General features: G+C 38.4%; 1 protein-coding gene across 7 annotated transcripts in view; it reads left to right on the top strand.

The window, feature by feature from the left end:
• Positions 1–19,314, top strand: part of STIM1 (stromal interaction molecule 1) — a 198,575-nt gene that overhangs the window by 141,300 nt on the left and 37,961 nt on the right. For all 7 annotated transcript variants that reach the window (XM_004279730.3, XM_033405567.2, XM_033405561.2 and 4 more), the window contains one exon: positions 4,277–4,391. In XM_004279730.3, the coding sequence (XP_004279778.1) occupies positions 4,277–4,391 (115 nt within the window). The remainder of the gene's footprint in view (positions 1–4,276; positions 4,392–19,314) is intronic.

The following is a 19,314-nucleotide window of genomic DNA, read 5'->3' as shown; positions in this document are numbered from 1 at the left end:
GGCTCAGGGCCTTTGCATTTGCCATTTTCTGTTCTTGGGATACTCTTCCAGTTATCCTGTTTGCCTTTCTCCAACATCTCCTTCAGATATTTGCTTAAAAGTCACTTTCTTTTTTTTTTTTTTTGGCGGTACGCGGGTCTCTCACTGCTGTGGCCTCTCCCGTTGAGGAGCACAGACTCCGGACACGCAGGCTCAGCGGCCATGGCTCACGGGTCCAGCCGCTCCGCGGCATGTGGGATCTTCCCGGACCCGGGGCACAAACCCGTGTCCCCTGCATCGGCAGGTGGGCTCTCAACCACTGCGCCATCAGGGAAGCCTGAAAGTCACTTTCTTAATGAGACTTTCCTTGACACCTCTAATGAAGATGATAAATCACTAATACCACAACTCTTGGCCTTCCCTCTTGACCTTTCCTGCTTTATACAAATTATTGTCTCTCTCACCCAAATTGGATGTTAGCTCAATGAGGACAAAGATTTTTGTCTGTTTTGTTTACTAGTTACTGCATTTCTAGTGCCCGGAATATAGAAATCTTATATTTGTTGAATAAATGAATGAATGAATTTCTGCCTCCAGACTGACTGTCTCAGACTGCTTGTAACTGTGTCTTCCCTGATATGTCCTAGGGTTTGGTGTTTAAGGTCCAGTGATCTCATCACTTACTCATCACCCAGTGAGAGTAATCAGACTCTCAATAAAATTAACAAAATTGTTTTAAAATTCGTTTTGAAAAATAAGTAACTGAGATTGACAAGAAATGTTCTGAAATAAAAGAGCCATGGAAAGAGGGGGTCAAGACATTAGAAAAATTTTAAAAGCATAAAATAAAATAAAATTGAATTAAAATAAAAAGTATAATAAAATAGTCAAGTGCTAGCAAAAAATATGGTTTAGTGCAAAAGAATGGAGAGGCTAGAAATATACCCAACTATATATGTAGTTGTTATTACTTTATAATTACTTCTTATTAAATAACATTTTTCCAAAAAGGGAATAAAAGACAGATAATTTTTTTTAAGGTCTAAGGCATTTATTTATTTATTTTAATTGAAGTATAGTTGATTTACAATGTTGTGCTAGTTTCTGGTGTACAGCAAAGTGATTCAGTTTTTTATGTATTGATATATGTATGTGTATATATGTGTGTGTATATATATATGTATATATGTGTATATATATATTCTTTTTCATATTCTTTTCTATTATAGGTTATTACAAGGTTTTGAATATAGTTCCCTGTGCTATACAGTTGGACCTTGTTCTTTATCTATTTTATATATAGTAGTTTATATCTGCTAATCCCAAACTCCTAATTTATCCCCCACCCACCCCCATTTCTCCTTTGGTAACTGTAAGTTTGTTTTCTATGTCTGTGAGTCTGTTTCTGTTTCGTAAATAAGTTTGTATCAGTTTTTTAGATTCTACATATAGGTGATATCATATGATATTTGTCTTTCTCTGTCTGATTTACTTCACTTAGTATGATAATCTCTAGGTCCATCCATTGCTGCAAATGGCATGATTTCATTCTTTTTTATGGCTGAGTAATATTCCATTGTGTATATATACCACATCTTCTTTATCCATTTATCTGTCAATGGACATTTAGGTTGCTTCCATGGAAAGACAGATAATTTAATAAATGGAGTTGGGATACTGGGTAGCAATTTGGGAAAAAAATGTTAAGAGTCACAATTTATAGCATACAATACATTGGATGTTAGGTGGTCTAAAGGGCTGACTATTAAAAAATCCAAACATGTTAAATACTTCAGTCAGTTTACCTTTCTAAGAATTGACAAAATCTCCTTGCTCTGGGCCCTTCACCATGTCACTTCCCTAATTCTTATTAAAAAGTAGATTCTCTCGCCAATTTCAGATGAGACATTGGGGAGCTGGAGAACCTAACCCACACGTGTCAGAAGGAACCTGAGTTTAGTTGTGGGGGGAGGACACAGAGAACTGTTAAACTTAGGCACTGCTCTTCACTCCTCATCTCACCGGAGGTCTTGACTTCCCTTCAGGATTCTAGCCTCCATGGGAATGTAGCTAGGCCGTACCTATACCCCAGGTAGTAGATTGCACTAGAGCTGTACTCCAGTATGTAGCTATTAGCCACATGTGGCCATTTAAACTTAAATTAATTTTAAAAAAATTTCAGTTCTTTAGTCATACTAGCCACATTATGAGTGTTCAATAGCTGCCTGTGCCTAGTGACAGTTGATTGGACAGGACAGATATTGAAGCTTTCCATTATTGCAGAAAGTTGTATTGGACAGTGCTACGTTATAGTTGTGGACATTGTCAAGTTCCTTGTGCTCAGCAGCCTATACCCTGACTAGGTTGAGAGTAATCCAGTGTGGTCTCTCTTCAAACTTCTCTCCTGAGTCTTTAAGCCCAGACATCTTATGTCTGAAAAACCCAGGGGAGAAAATCATCCCTCGATTATGGGTTTAAGGAATCTGGGACCATTCTGTCAATCATCTGTTCATTTAGTCAACAACATTTACTGACATTACTCTGGGTCAGACCCTTTCCTTTCTTGGACCCTGGGGATAATGAAAGGTGGATAAGAGACATTTCCTGAAAATTCTACTAAAATGTGTTCTTGTGAGAGTAGTGATCAGAGTTGCGTATTTCTTTGATGTTTGAGGCTCTGTGGAAAGCAGTGATCACTGTTCAATCTTATACATACTAATGTGGTTAAGGATTGGGCTGAATGAGTATCTGTGAAATTAATTACCAGTTAAATTTCTAAAAGCTTTGATTTCTTTTGCTTTTCTTTTTTCTTATAAAAGTATAGTGTGAAAAAAAATCCACATAACTAAAGGACAGCATATGCGGTACAGGGGAAAACTTTAGACTATAAAGTCAAATACCTTGGGTTGGAATACTAACTCTATCACTTATCAGCTCTAACCCTGGGCAGATGTTTCAGTTATCTAATGCTGCATAACAAACTTCCCCCAAACTTAGTGGCTCCAAACAACAAAAACATTTATTTTATCATGTTTCTGCAATCTTGGCTTGGCTTATCAGGGACAGCTCCTGTGTGTCCACTTGGCATCAGGTGAAGTAACTCAAAATCTAGGGGCTAGAATCACCTGAAGTCTCAGTCACTCACATGTCTGACTCCTGGGCTGGAAGACTCAGACAGCTTGTGCTGCTCAGACATTGCTAGCTCTAAATAGTCTTTACACATTATCTCTCCAGAATGATAGCTTCAGAGTAGCCAGGCTTCTTACATGGTGGCTCAGAGCTCCCAAGGCATGTGTCCCCAAAGGGAGTGAGCCAGGTGGAATCTATACTGCCTTTTCTAACCTAGCCTGGGAAGTCATTTGACATCATTGCTGCCACATTCTGTTTGTTAGAAGATGAGTCATTAATGTCAGCCTATATTCAAGGGCAGAAGAATTCAACTTTTATGGAAGGATTGTCAAAGAATTGTGGACATATTTTAAAATCATCACAGCAAGTAATTAAATCTCTTTAAACTTAATGTTTTGAGAATTTGGGGCAAACTGTGTTCTTTAAGACTATTACTGCTTTTGGGCTTCCCTGGTGGCGCAGTGGTTAAGAATCTGCCTGCCAATGCAAGGGACACGGGTTCGAACCCTGGTCCGGGAAGATCCCACAGCTGCAGAGCAACTAAACCCACGTGCCACAACTACTGAGCCTTGCTCTAGAGCCCGCGAGCCACAACTACTGAGCCTGCGTACTGCAACTACTGAAGCCTGCATGCCTAGAGCCCGTGCTCCACAACAAGGGAAGCCACTGCAATGAGAAGCCCCAGCACCACAACGAAGAGTAGCCCCCGCTCGCCGCAACTAGAGAAAAGCCTGCGAGCAGCAGCGAAGACCCAACACAGCCTAAATAAATAAATAAATAAAGACTATTACTCTTCTCATTTGTAAAATAGGTGTGATAATTCATTAGTTGTGAAGATTAGATGAGAAAATATAAGCTCTTGGAATGTTGCTTAGTGTGTAAATGAGTACTCAAAAGTTGTTAATTCTTCCTTTTCCATAATTAAAAAATATGAGGAAGGAATTTCTTATTCACGTTTATTTTTTTCTCAAATGAAACATATAACAAAGAAGAAAAGGCAGTCTAGTTAGTAAGTAGGACATATTCACATGGAAGGATACATGGGTGATGTGATACACTTGTACATCCGGCAGGTGGGATGTGCTGTGGGTAGCTAGGTGACCTGTGAGGAGATCTTAGTGGGCTGGCTCCCAGATATCTCTTGTGACTTATGTGCTTTCCCTTGCAGTTCCTGAGGGAAGACCTCAATTACCACGACCCAACGGTGAAACACAGCACCTTCCATGGTGAGGATAAGCTCATCAGCGTAGAGGACTTGTGGAAGGCATGGAAGTCTTCAGAAGGTAATAGGCAGCTTGGTTGTCAATCCTAGTTGCCGGAAGGTTTAGAGAAGAGAGAAGAAGATGGGTAGCAATTTGGCCTTTAAAGGACATGAGTATAAAATGCTTAGTAAAGAGCAAATTACTGAAATGGTTCTACATACAGTCACTGAATAGAGACTGTATAGAGACTGAGTAAGACTGAAGAGAGTCACTGTGCTGAGAATGGGGGAAGATGCTCCAAACAGAGTTGGAGTTGTTCTCATTAGAATTCTTATCGAATCCTATCCTATCCTTACACCTCTCCTTACCAGCTCCCCCCATCCCCCAAAGGAACCTCACAGCTTTGGCTGCTTCATCTCCAGAGACAGGGAGCTTGCTGGCCTTTTGAGGCAGCCCCTTTCTTCTGAAGCTCCCCACTTGGTCCTGGCTCTGCTGAGTCCTAGATGATTCAAAGGTTGGGTCGAAGTGCAGTTGAACTCTCTCCCGAGTCTTCTCTTCCAGGTTAAATAGCCCTAGTTCTTTGAAGAAAACATTTTTTTCCAGCCTCCTCTTCATCTTGGTCTCCTGCATATGGACACTTTTGTTAATGTATTTCTTAGATCATGGCTCCTACAGTTGGACGCAGACCCCCAGGTGTGGTTTGATCAGCACAGAGCCGAGCAGGACCATCCGCTTCTCAGTTCTGGACCCTGTGTGTCTGTTAATGCAGTCTGATTAGATACTGGTACCCTCAGCAGTCAAATCACTCTGCTGACTCATGTTGAACTTATTAAATTAAAACTTTAGGGCTTCCCTGGTGGCGCAGTGGTTGAGAGTCTGCCTGCTGATGCAGGGAACACGGGTTCGTGCCCTGGTCTGGGAAGATCCCACATGCCGCGGAGCGGCTGGGCCCGTGAGCCATGGCCGCTGAGCCTGCGCGTCCGGAGCCTGTGCTCCGCAACGGGAGAGGCCACAACAGTGAGAGGCCCGCGTATGCAAAAAAAAAAAAAAAAAAAAATTAAAACTTTAGCTCTTTAGATCTTTTTCATGTGTAAGACTGCTAAACCATGATTACCTTTTTTTTTTTTTTTTTTTCTCCTAGAGCATTTGCTTCAGAATTCTGAGTGAAAGAGCATGTCTAATTGTATGAGGCTTGACAGGGATGGAAAAAACAGTGCCTTAGCCTCCTTTCCATTTGTGTCTATGGCTAGAGCTTCCTTTGATACTAATAAGAATGGAAGCAATCTCTCCCCTGGGTCTCTTAGGGTATGTCTTGATGCTAAGAAGAGTTAAAAATAAGTGACCACCAGCATTCCTGGTTTTTCAGATGAGGAACCTTAGGCCTAAATTTATTTATTTATTTATTTATTTAATAAAAAAATTTTTTTTAACATCTTTATTGGAGTATAATTACTTTACAATGATGTGTTAGTTTCTGCTTTATAACAAAGTGAATCAGCTATACATATACATATATCCCCATATCTCCTCCCTCAGGCCTAAATTTATAAAGTTACTTGTTCATTGTATTTAGTAAATAGTGGAGCCAGGACTTAGACCTGGACCTTCTGCTCTCTAGGCCAGTGCTTTTCCATGCCACCGTGGTTGAAAGCACTGGTCTGGTTGTAGAGAAGACCAGTTTTGGTAGGAATGAGGCAGTTTCTATTTTTGTTTAAATTCTTACCTGGGGGGCTTCCTTGGTGGCATAGTGGTTAAGAATCTGCCTGCCAGTGCAGGGGACACAGGTTCGAGCCCTGGTCCGGTAAGATCCCACATGCTGCGGAGCAATTAAACCTGTGCGCCACAACTACTGAGCCTGTGTGCCACAACTACTGAAACCCATGTGCCTAGAGCCCATGCTACACAGCAAGAGAAGCCACCACAGTGAGAAGCCTGAACACTGCAAGGAAGAGTAGCCCCTACTTGCCACAACTAGAGAAGGCCCGCGTGCAGGAATGAAGACACAGTGCAGCCAAAAATAAATAAATTAAAAAAGAAAATTCTTACCTAGGATTATGGAATTTCAATTCTGGAAGGGATCATCTATAATATAGATGGAGAACATTAGATTTAAACAGGAAGACCTGGATTTTTTAAAAAATATTTTATTTATTTATTTGGCTGCTCTGGGTCTTAGTTGTGGTATGCGGTATCTTTGTTGCCACTTGTGGGATCTTCATTGTGGCATGTGGGCTCTTTAGTTGAGGCATGCAGGATCTTTTAGTTGCGGCATGTGGGATCTAGTTCTCTGACCAGGCCGAACCTGTACCCCCTGCACTGGGAACATGGAGTCCTAATCAGTGGACCACCAGGGAAGCCCCAGGAAGACCTGGATTCTAATCCTGGTTGTAGGATGGACAGGCTGATGCTTGTTAACTCTGTTTTTAATCAATTTAGAAGAAGCATAATTTAGCTATATAGATAGCTTTCTGGAAATTGTTATCCTTGTGGGGGCTTTTAATAAGCTCCTGAGCAACTCAGGCTGTCTACTGATGAGAGATCAAGCACAGAAATGATCTTTGGAATGATACCAGCACTGCCAGGAAAAATCTTCTAACAGTACTATTTAATTTTAGTTTTCTTCTTTTTCTGTAATAACTTGAGGCCATGGCGCCTGGGTTTTAAGAGAGGGTGTCAAAAGTCGGAACTTAGAATGAAAGATGGCAGGGAGAGCATTCCTGACCTTCTCTGAAAGCCAAAGAGAAGTAGCTGGGAAGGGAAAGTGACCAAGAGAGGGCAGAAACAGAGGGATTAAATCATAGTATTAGAAAACAGCTCAAGACAATTTTCTGGTAAGAACTTTATTTCTGGACTCAGCAACTAATCAGAACACTACCAAGCATGTTCTAAATGGCAGGAAGATGGAAGACAATGGAGTGAGTTTTGCAGAGTTGGTACCCGTTACTGATGAGCAGAGAAAAACATTTCAATGCACAGTGATGTAGCTCATAGCTAAGCTAGAAGTGATATATATGTACCATTTTAAGATTTGCTCACCATGTGTCATGCCTGATGGTTTGACAAACTAAAAGTGAGAATCTTCTTGTGTACTATTTCTCCCAACAGTTTGTTTCATTCCAAGTAAGGCCCCTAATCTCTCTGGAGTTATGATTTCCAGAGCTACAAAAAACATGTACTATCCTGTCACTGGCTCAAACTGGCTGGCCTGAGTTTTTCTAGATGATGTAGATATCAGCAGTGGTCATTTGTATTCAGAACATTAGCTGACTAATGCCAGTACCATCTATGTGATTAATGTTGTTAACATTTTCTGACTAATGTTGGGGCCAGCCTTTTCTCTGTGTTATTTAGATTTAAGCAGAAAAGCCTGATAATCTCTACATTAGCCAGCTCTGGACTTTAATAATAAAAACAACAACAACAACTACAAAACTACTCTAATGTTTATATCGTATTTACTATGTGCTAGGCAGTGTTCTGAGTGCTTTACAAATATTAACTCTTATTTCTTACAAAAACCTTATGAAGTTTAAATATTACGATTGTCTCCATTTACAGATGAGGAAGATGAAGCAGAAAGAGAGTGATTAAGTGAAATAATGTAATGCAATTTTGTCACTAACTATCCAGGGTTAGTGCAGACTTCATAAGAAAAGGGCACAATACCTAACAAGAATACTGTCACTTCAGACACCAAACTAGCCATAAACTCTGGGTGTTCCTAGACCACCTGTGCTCTGACCAACTGGCTACAAAATCAGGGGTTCCCACAATCCCCTCAGGTTTAATAATTTACTAAATAACTCTTAGGATTCAGGGAAGTGCTATGCTTATGACTACAATTTCATTATAAAGGATAAAAATTAGGACCAGCAAAAAGAAGACACTCATATGGAAAAGTCTTGTAGGGTCCTGAATGTGGACCTTCTGTGTCCTCTCCCCATGGAATCAGGACATATTGCCCTCCTGGCACATCAGTCATCAATGCAACCGTGAAGTTCAACCAAGCCTCATTGTCCAGAGTTTTCATTGGGGTTTCCTATAACTTAGGCATGATTGATTGACCACATGATTGAACTCAATCACCAGCCTTCTATTCCTCCCCAAAGGCTGGGCTGATATCACCTGGCTCAAAGCCCCAGTTCTCTAGTCACATGGTTGATCTTTCTGGTGACCAGCCCCCATCCAGAGTCATCTCATTAGCATGAACTCAAGTGTGACCCAAGGGCCTACCATGAATAACAAAGATACTCCTATAATCAGGGAAATTGACCTAAAGATAAAAACCAGCCAAATTCTTTATTATACAAAATTAAGTCATTAAGTAAGGAAGAGCTGAACTAGTAGAGCTGAGGAAGAGTTGAGAACAAGGGCAACTCCAGGGATCCCAGCATCAGGGACTACGGGATGGGCCTCTTCTAATTAGTAACTCTCATATGTCTCGGCTACATTCATTCTTCATCTCTGTCTTTGCTCAAGAGTCAGATACAGTGGAGGGAGAATCAGATTGGCATAGTTTGGATCACAGACTTATGTAGGGTAGTAATAGTGAGAGAAGAGAGTATGTGTGTGTGGCAAGAGTTGGAGGGTGCTGCAAATTCCAATCTCTCTAAGATCCTTGAGGTAGGGAGAGTAGCAGTACTACTGCTACTTTTTTTTTTTGCGGTACATGTGCCTCTCACTATTGTGGCCTCTTGCGGAGCACAGGCTCCGGATGGCTAGTCGCTCCGCGGCATGTGGGATCTTCATGGGCCTAGTCGCTCCGCGGCATGTGGGATCTTCCCAGACCGGGGCACGAACCCGTGTCCTCTGCATCGGCAGGCAGATTCTCAACCACTGCACCACCAGGGAAGCCCGGAGTAGCAGTTCTTTAACAGAAGAGTTGCCAGGTGAATTTTGTAGAATCTTTGAGCAGTAGAATTGTTGTTTGTATGTTTGAGCCAATGGAAACAGTAACTATGCCCTTTGTAGTGAAGGGTGGTGGGAGGCATTGACCTATGAGGATTCCCTTCTAAAGCATGGCTTCCATTCTTCTAAACAAAGTGCAGTGTTACTGTTTCTTCTCCCTTTTCGTGGACATGAGATTTAAAAAGATGTTGTCTGCCAAACAAAGCATATTTCTTAATAATTTCTTTACCCATTTTTATGGATCAAAGGCACCTTAACCATCAGTTTTGATTCTAACTAAAGAGTATGATTCCAGCTAAAAGCAAAATAACCTGGTATTCTAGTGTCACTCTGAACTTTGTCTTGAGAAGATGTTTTTGTTTTTTTAAAAAATAAATTTATTTATTTATTTTTGGCTGCATTGGGTCTTTGTTGCTGCACGCTACTCTTCGTTGCGGTGTGCAGGCTTCTCATTGCAGTGGCTTCTCTTGTTGCGGGGCATGGGCTCTAGGCGCATGGGCTCAGTACTTGTGGCACACAGGCTTAGTTGCTCTGCAGCATGTGGGATCTTCCCAGACCAGGGATCTAACCCGTGTCCCCTGCATTGGCAGGCAGGTTCTTAACCACTGCACCACCAGGGAAGTCCCGAGAAGATGTTTGTTTTCTACTAGGCTTTTGGAAATAAGAAAATAAGCTGACAGATCTCCTATTCAGTCTGTTCGTTTGTAGGACAGGATTTTTTATTGGAGCAGTAGAGCAGTACTGGAGAACCAGGAGGGTTTTAGGGAGAAAACTCAGCAGAACTGGCCTCTCTGTTGACATAACACAGGGAGCCAGGTGGCATTGGACTTTTGTATAAACCATTTCAAAAGTCAGATCAATATAAAAGAGTTGACATCCCCTTTTTGCTTTTATATAAACCTGATGAGAGATCTATTTGTTCTGTTCTTTTAGCTGTTTAAAAATTACTTTGCTAAGTGAATCTTCAAGTCATTTAGTTAAATTCCTCAACCATAGTTGTTTGTTGCTATATTTTTTGGGGAAAAGGTACAACTGGCTTTTTCTTTCTCTTACATTCTTTCAGGTATAAATATAAAATTACCATGATGTGTTAAATCATTACATCAACGCTGGTTGTTTTTTGTTATCTGAAGAAAATGAACTTATCACAGTCATTTTCTATTTATATTACATAGCTATTTGAGGGTAAAATGTCTTACTTGTATCCACATTTAATAAAGGAAACTGAGCATCTCTTACCTATTTCTGTTCCCAAGTCCTGAGGATTCTACCTCTTTAATATATTTTATGTGCATCTCCTATGATACTGTTTTAGCTCAACTTCCTCTTTTGAAAGAGATTTATTGAGTTGTAATTGACAATAAAATAAGGTATAAATATTTAAAATGTACAATTTTCAAAGTTCTGACACATGTATACAACTGTGAAACCATCACCACAATCAAGATAGTGAATATATTCATCACCCCTACAATTTTTCTCACAGCCTTTTGTGATCTCTCCCCTCCTACCTCTCAGACAACTACTGATCTTTCAGCTGCTATAGGCGTGTTTGCATTTTATAGAATTTTATATACATGAAATCATATAATATACACTTAAAAAATTGGCTTCTTTCACTTAGCATAATTATTTTGAGATTTATTCATATTGTTGCATATATAAATATTTTATTTATTTTTATTGCTGAGTAGTAGTCCATTGTCTAAATATACCACAGTTTGTTTATCCATCACCTGCTGATAGACATTTGAGTTATTTCCAGTTTTTGGTTATTACAAATAAAGCTTCTATGAACATTCATGTACAAGTCTTTCTATGGGCACATATTTTCTTTTCTCTTAGGTAAATATCTAGTAATGGAATGGCTAGATCACATGGTAGGTATATATTTTTAAAAAACTGTTGGACCATCTTCAAAGTAGTTGTATCATTTTACATTCCCAGCAGCAGTGTATGACTTTCAGTGCTTGCACATCCTTACCAGCACTTGGTATGGTCTTTTAAATTTTAGCTATTCTAATAGTGTAGTGTTATTACATAGTGGTTTTATTTTGCATTTAGCTGATGACTAATGATGTTGGGCATCTTTTCATGTGCTTTAACTGCCATTCATATATCTTTTTTGGTGGATTATCTGTCCAAATCTTATGTCTTTTAAAAAATTGGGTTGTTTGTTTTCTTATTGTTGAGCTTTTAGAGTCCTGTATATATTCTGGATATAAATCCTTTATGAGACGTACGCTTTGCAAAGATTTTCTCTCAGTCTGTGGCTTATCATCCTCTTTACAGTGTCTTCTAAAGAACAGGAAGTTTTAATTTTTCTGAAGTCCAGTTTATCAATTGGTTCTTTTATGGATCATGCTTTTGGTATCACGTATAAGGAATCTTTGCCTAACCCAAGCTTACACAAACATTTTCTCCTACCTTCTAGAAGTTTTATAGTTTTAGGTTTTACATTTAGGCCTATGATCTGTTTTGTATTAATTTTTGTATATGGTGTTAAGTATGGATTTTAGTTCTTTTTTGTGCTTGTGGATGTCCCAATTGTTCTAGAATCATTTGTTGAAAATTCTATCCTTTCTCCACTGCATTGCCTTGCACCTTTTGTCAAAAATCAGTTGTCCATATAAACATGGGTTTATTTATGAACTCTCTATTCTGATCTACTGATCTATTTGTCTGTCTTTATGTCAATGCCATGCTATTTTGATTACAATAGCCTTATAGTAATTCTTTCAGTCAGACAGTATTAGCCCTCCAACTTTGTTTTTCTTTTTCAAAGTTGTTTTGGCTGTTTGTCCTTGAACCAGCTTGTCAATTTCTACAAAAAACCCTACTGGGATTTTGACTGAGATTGCATCAGATCTATAGATTAGTTTGAGAGAGTTGACATCTTAACAATATTTAGTTTTCTGACCTATGGACAAAGTATATCTCTCCATTTATTCAGGAGATAACACCTTCAGCAATGTTTTGTAGTTTTCAGGATACAGGTCTTTCATATATTTTGTCATATTTGTTTCTAAGCATTTCATAGGTTTTGTTCCTATTGTAAATAGTATTTTTTAAATTGTGGTAAAATATACATAACATACATTTTACTATTAAATGGTATTAAAAATTTAATTCCTGATTGTTTCTTTATATAGAAATATAATTGATTTTATATATTGATCTTGTATTCTGCAACATTGCTAAACTCACTTATCAGTAGGATACCATCAGATTTTCAAATTAGACAATCATGTCTGCTGGTAAAGAAAGTTTAACTTTTTCTTTTCCAACCTGGATGCCTTTAAAAAATATTTTTCTTATTTGATTGCCCTAGTTAGTATCACCAGTACAGTGTTGAAGAGAAGCGGTAAGAGCAGACATCTTCGTCTTGTTTCTGATATTAAAGGGAAAGCATTCAGTCTTTCGCCATTAAATATAACATTCGCTGTGGGTTTTTTTGTTTGTCTGTTTGTTTTTGTAAAAGACCTTTGTTACATCAAGGAAGCTACCTTCTATTCCTAGTTTTCTGAGAGCTTTGATCAGAAATGCATGTTGAATTTTATCAAATGAGTTTTCTGTGTCTTTTGAGATGATTGCCTGGTTTTTCTATTTTTGTTTGCTAATGTGATAAATTATACTGACTGATTTTTCCATGTTAAACTAACTGCATTCTTGGGATAAACCCCACTTGGTCATCTTCTTAATATATAGTTGGATTTTACTTTTTAAAAATTTTATTTTTAATTTTTCTATTAAAATGTTTAAATGGAAGTATAGTTGATTTACAGTATTATATTAGTTTCAGGTGTACAGCATGGTGATTTAGTGTTTTTTACAGATTGTACTCCATTAAAAGTTATTACAAAGTAATGGCCATGGTTCCCTGAGCTATACAATATATCCTTGTTGCTTATCTATTTTATACATAGTAGTTTGTAGCTCTTAATCCCACATCCCTAATTTTCCCCTTCCTCCCCTTCCCTCTTCCATTTGGTAACCACTAGTTTGTTTTCTGTATTTCCTATTTGCTAAAACTTTGTTTCAAACTTGTGCACCTTTGTTAGTGAAGGATATTGGTTTGTCATTTTCTTTTCTTGAAATATCTTTGTTTTTGGTATCAGGATAATGCTGGCCTCATAGAATGCGTTGGGAAGTATTCCTCTTCAATTTTTTCAGAAGACTTCATACAGAATTGTTATATTTTTCCTTGAATATTTGGGAGAATTCACCAGTAAAGCTGTTTGAGCCTGGTGTTTTCCTTTGTGGGACGGGTTTTTTGTTTTTTTTTTCCTACAGTATCAATTTCTTTAATAGGTATAGGTTATTTACTTCTTCTCTAGTGAGCTTTTGTAGTTTGTGTCTTCAAGGAATTTTTCCATTACATTAAGTTGTCAAATTTACTGGCATACATTTGCTCATAACATTCCCTTATTATTCTTATAATATGCCTTAAATCTGTAATGATGTATCATTCCTGATGTTGGTAATTTGTGACTTCTCTCTTTTTTTTACTGATCTTGTTAGATTTTATTAATTTTATTGATCTTCTCAAAGAATCAGTATTTGGTTTCAAGGATTTTCTCTGTTGTTGTTTATTTCATTGACTTTTACTTTGAACTTTATTTCCTCTGATTACTTAGGGTTTAATTTGCTCTTTTTTTCTAGTTCGTTAAGGTGGAAGCTAAGGATATTGATTCAAGACCTTTCTTTTTTTTTCTAATATAGGCGTTCAGTGCTATAAATTTCCTCTAGGTCTTGCTTTAGCAGCATTTCACAAATTCTAGTGTGTTGTAGTTTTTTGCTTTTTTCCAACTGATTTATTCATAGCATAGACAGAGTGAAAATATCTAAAATGAAAACGCAACTGATGGTAAATGCTTATTTTCACCTTTTTGGGGGGCCTGATATAGTCTTTAATAACTTAGCATCCCTTAACGTGTTCCAACTTGAGGGATTATTTTTGCCCTAGAAATGCATACCTCTGAAATCTGTCTTATATCTTAGTATTGGCTCTTCACTATCTCAGATGATGTGTTTTGTTTTTATTTTCATTCAGCTTTAAATACTTTGTTTCCTTTTTGATATCTTCTTTGATTCATGAATTATTGAGAAGCAAGTTATTTAGTTTCCAAATATTGGGGATTTTTTTAGAGATTTTTCTGTTATTGATTTGCATTTCAAATCCATTGTGGTCTGAGGACATACTTTATATTTAATATTTTTAAAATATTTTAAGACTTCTTTAAAAATGTACCTGAACATGATCTATCTTGGTAAATGTTCCATGTGCCCTTGGCATTTGTTGGGTAGAGTGTTCTGTAAAATTCAGTCTGGCCATGTTGGTTTATGGTTTTTCAAGTCTACTATATCTTTGCTGATTTTCTGCCTACTTGTTCTATCAATTAATGAGAGAGGAGTATTTTAATTTCCAACTATAATTGTGGATTTACCTATTTCTTGCAATTAATTCTGTGAGTCTTTGCTTCATTTTGAAAGTCTGTTAACTAGGTGCATACAGATCTAGGATTATTATGTCTTCTTGATGAACTGGCCTCTTTATTATTATGAAATGACCTTCTTTATCCCTGGTAATATACTTTGCCTTGAAATCTACTTTGATATTAATATAGCTTTCTTTTGAGAATTGTTAGTTTGGTGTATCTTTTTCCATCTATTTTTAACCTATTTGTGCTTTTCTATTTAAAGTGCATTTCTTATAGACAGCATATGGTTGAGCCCGATTTTTTTTTTTTTTTTGCAATAAGACAGTCTCTGCCTTTTCATTGGGGTGTTTAAACCATTTACATTAAATATGTTTATTAATATGGTTAGATCTGAGTCCATCATCTTGCTGTTCATTTCCTGTTTTTCCCATCTGTTCTTCGTTCACTCTTCCTTATTTTCTACCCTCTTTTGGATTAATGAGTATTTTTTATAATTCCAGTTTATCTTCTTTGTTGGCTTAACTTTTTACTTTGTCATTTTAGTGGTTGTTTTAGGAGGTAAAATACACATCTTTAACTTATCACAGTCTATTTTCAAGAGATAATAGTACCTCTTGCCACATATAGTATAAGAACCTCCCAACAGTGTATTTCCATTTCTGCCCTCTCAACCTTAGTTTCACTCTCTGCACAGTGGCCTGGAAATTTTCTCACAGCCATAAGCTGGGGCAGTTGTAAGATTTGCCTCATTTGTTTACCAGCTCTCAAGATCACTGTCCATTGTAGGCTGATGTCCAGTGTCTTGAAAACCATTGTTTCGTATGTTTTGTCTTTTTTTTTTTTTTTTTTTGGTTGTTTCATGAGGCAGGGTGAATTCCATCCCTGTTACTTCATCTTGGCCTGAAGCAGAAGTCTTAGTTTAATCATCTTTTGCTTTGCTTGAATGTTTTCATACTATTCTTCTTGGCCCAGTCTAACTCTACTGCAGTTTGTACTTTAGTTGGTTCCAGAGAGATCTTTCTAAAACAAATATCTGACCAAGTCTCTGCTTTTCAGTGGCTCCCCATTTCTTTTTTAAATAATGAAACAAACATGCTAAGACACCAAATTTCTGTGTGGAGTAAATATTACTAAATGGAACCTGGAGAAATAAAGGTATTGCTAAAAATTTTACAAGTAAATTCCTGCATAATCATATATAGTAACCATATATTATTTTGAAAAGATAAATATTGATTTTTCTATTGGTCAGGTAACAATTTGTATAGAACTAGCTTTTAATTTAAATCACAACTGCTGTCTCATTTGGAACTCAATAAAATATTGAAAGCTCAGTAGTTGTTGACAAAATTAATTATTACAGGGCTTCCCTGGTGGCGCAGTGGTCAAGAATCCGCCTGCCAGTGCAGGGGACACGGGTTCGAGCCCTGGTCCGGGAAGATCCCACATGCCGCAGAGCAACTAAGCCCGTGAGCCACAACTACTGAGCCTGTGCTCTAGAGCCCGTCAGCCACAACTGCTGAGCCTGTGTTCCACAACTGCCGAGCCCGTGTGCTGCAACTGCTGAAGCCTACGTGCCTGGAGCCCGTGATCCATGACAAGAGAAGCCATCGCAATAAGAAGCCCACACAATGAAGAGTAGTCACTGCAATGAAGAGTAGCCCCTGCTCACCACAACTAGAGAAAGACCACTCGCAGCAACGAAGACCCAATGCAGCCAAAAATAAAATAAATAAATTTATTAAAAAAGATTGTTACAGAAAATGCCACTGATTTTTTCATGTTTATCTATGAGATGTTAGTCAGATGCATTGACATTAACCCACTTGTAATCTCAAAATGAATTACCTCAATTAGGAAAAAAAGATCAATATGTACATATATGTAAAAATCTGGTTGTCTTCTCTTATATTCTGAGAATTTCTTAATATTTTCATGCTGTCATTCCTTACTCACCTCTGTAGTATTGGCCTCAGTAGGTACTGTTTCTCTCTTCCAATTTGTGCAAACATGCCTGCAAAAAACAAACAAATAAAATTAACTGAGTACCTTCTACATACCAGGCATTGTGCCAGATTACTTTAACATACCAGGCTCAGGCTCGTTTCTCTGCTCCACTTATTTTCATATTTTCTATCACTGTTTATCACACATCCTTCTCTGTACCTGCACTGATTTATCTGCAGTTATTACGATATGCCATTCTCTTTCATCCTTTGATGCTTTCTCATATAGTGTTCCCTCTGTCTTCCTTTGTTGATCTGGTTAAATCCTACTTGATAATTAAGACTCAATTTCAGTATACCCTTTTTAGGAAATCTTCCCTGAAAACCACAGGCTAGGTTAGGTGCCTTCTGTGTTCCCACAGCCTCTTACATTTATCTCATCACAGCACTTAGCACACTAATTGCAACTATCTGTTCCCCTTCCTTTTTATTTCCCCACCAGACTGCTTGAGGGCAGTATCTTATATGATTCCATATCTTAACACATAGCCCAGGACCTGTGGACTGGCTGACCAAAAGACTGACCAAAAGCCGACCAAGTGACCAACTAACTGACTAACAGCTGTGTGAAAGAGAGGCGAAGAAGGTACTGGTAACTTTTCTGCCAGTCATAGTTCTTTTGGGATGTGAGTTTGAAACTACAAAAGTGAGGGCTTTATTTGGAGGTACCACCAGGCCATTAGGGGAAAGACATACTGATTCAGGAGCCCATTTCTTACTGCTTATTCTTTCTCTGACAAGAAAAAGGATTGGCTAAGGCCAAGGATCTGTTCTGGCATATCCCTGGAGGTATCACTATAGCTCATGTGCTAGGAGTAGTACTTACTGTTCCATCTGCCTGGAATGCCCTTCCCCCAAGTATGCACATGGCTCATGACTTCATTTTATTTTCTCCTCAAATGTCATCTCGTCAAAGAGGCCTTCCTTGATCTGGTCTGATATAGCACTACTCTTTATCCTCTTACCCTGCTTTATTTTTCTTCTTGTATTTATCACTACCCAACATACAATTATTTGTTACAGTGTTTTAGTTTGTCTCTCTCCACCAGAATATAAACACTAGGAATCTGTGACTCTTTTGCGTACTGTTATATTCCTAGCTTCTAGAGCAGTGCCTGGCAAGTAGTAGGTACTCAATAAAAATTTCCCCCCAATGAATAAATGAATTTGGAATTTTGGACCGACTGCTTTCAAGGCCTTTTATCATTTGGCCTCAGCAGTGCCTCACCCTCCTTGTCCCTATATATAACCCTTGGACTCCAGGCAGACGGGAGTCAGAGTTCTCTGAACAGGCCCCACACTTTATAGTTCTGTGTCTTTGCTCATGATTTTAAAATGGACTCCAAAGAGTTTCAATAAGTGAAGAGGTAGAGCTGGGTTTTAAGGGTTAGTTGGTGTTTATCAGGCCAGGAAGAGGGAAGAGAGCTTTTCCAGAAACAGCAACGACCTAGAAGTTTGAGAGCAATGTTCAAGGATAAATAAGTAAATAGTGCAAGATACTGATTCTAGAAGAAGACTGAGAAGCTAAAAGCTATAACTGAGGCAGCATGTAGGGTAAAGCTGTGAAGTTTGGGTCAATAGTTTCCAACTGTACAAGACAATCAATTGGGGTGCCCCAAGAGAATATAATAGCTTGTATTTATATTGCATTTATTTTTATCTCATTTAATTTTTATGTATGTTTTTACAGTATACCTAATGTTAGTACATATATCTAATTTATAAACAGATATTCTTATATTGGCAATGTGTGCTCAAATTTTGTTTTACATGTAGATTATGTCATTAGAAAGGTTGGCGGCTACATAGTCAGTCACCTTGTGCATTTCTTTTATAAAGGACTATTTGTTGTGGAAAACTCCAGAGGTTGGCTTTCTCCGATTCTGTGTAGTACTGTTGGTCATTTTGCCCAGAGATGTAGTCTTTGATGTCTCTAGGAGCAAAATGGACAGGCTTAGGGGGATGAGAGAATCATGACCTTAGAAAACTCTCTTTTGCTTGCATATCCTCCTGGGGTTTGGTCGTGTGAGTCACTTGGAGTCTCTATCTGTACTAAGCTCCCCTGGTCAAATTCTGTCTCCTTTTACTGTCAGCCACAGCTCTCTGTACTTGCTGTTACCTTCTTCCTCACTTCGGCTCAGGGATTCTTCCCATTTTCTCTTTTGGAATGAGAAAGCAGAACAAGATTTTTAACTTTTAGATACTTGAACCTTAGGAACAAGGGGCCCTAATATCTCACCTTGACTGTTGAGTGAGATCTTCATGCTGGGACACAGCATTGCTGTCTGACAAGGATGCAGCTCGTCCTGGCTTACTTTGTTCAGACTGCAGTGACTCTGAGTGGGCAACACCATACTGCCAAGCCTTACCTAGGTAGGGCATCTGCCAGGTAACAGAATAATATGTGGAGCACAAAACACAAAAAACAAGTGCCTTGAGGTTTGTCCTGACATGCTGAAGTCATCATCCTTTTCTGCAAAGCTTAGTTCTGTAGGGACTGACTATGTTCAGAGTCCATCCTTATTGGAGTGTAGTGGTCTCCTTACAGACCCTCTGCCTCACTTAGTGTAGTGTTTAGAGCAGTAGTTCTCAGTGGGGGGCAGTTTTGTTCCCCAGAGAATGTTTGGCAGTATCTGGAGATACTTTTGA

The sequence above is a fragment of the Orcinus orca genome, chromosome 8 (genome assembly GCF_937001465.1).
Source record: "Orcinus orca chromosome 8, mOrcOrc1.1, whole genome shotgun sequence".
In the NCBI taxonomy this organism is placed as follows: Eukaryota; Metazoa; Chordata; class Mammalia; order Artiodactyla; family Delphinidae; genus Orcinus; species Orcinus orca.
Note: the sequence above shows the minus strand (reverse complement) of the source record. Positions and strands in the feature narration are given on the sequence as shown.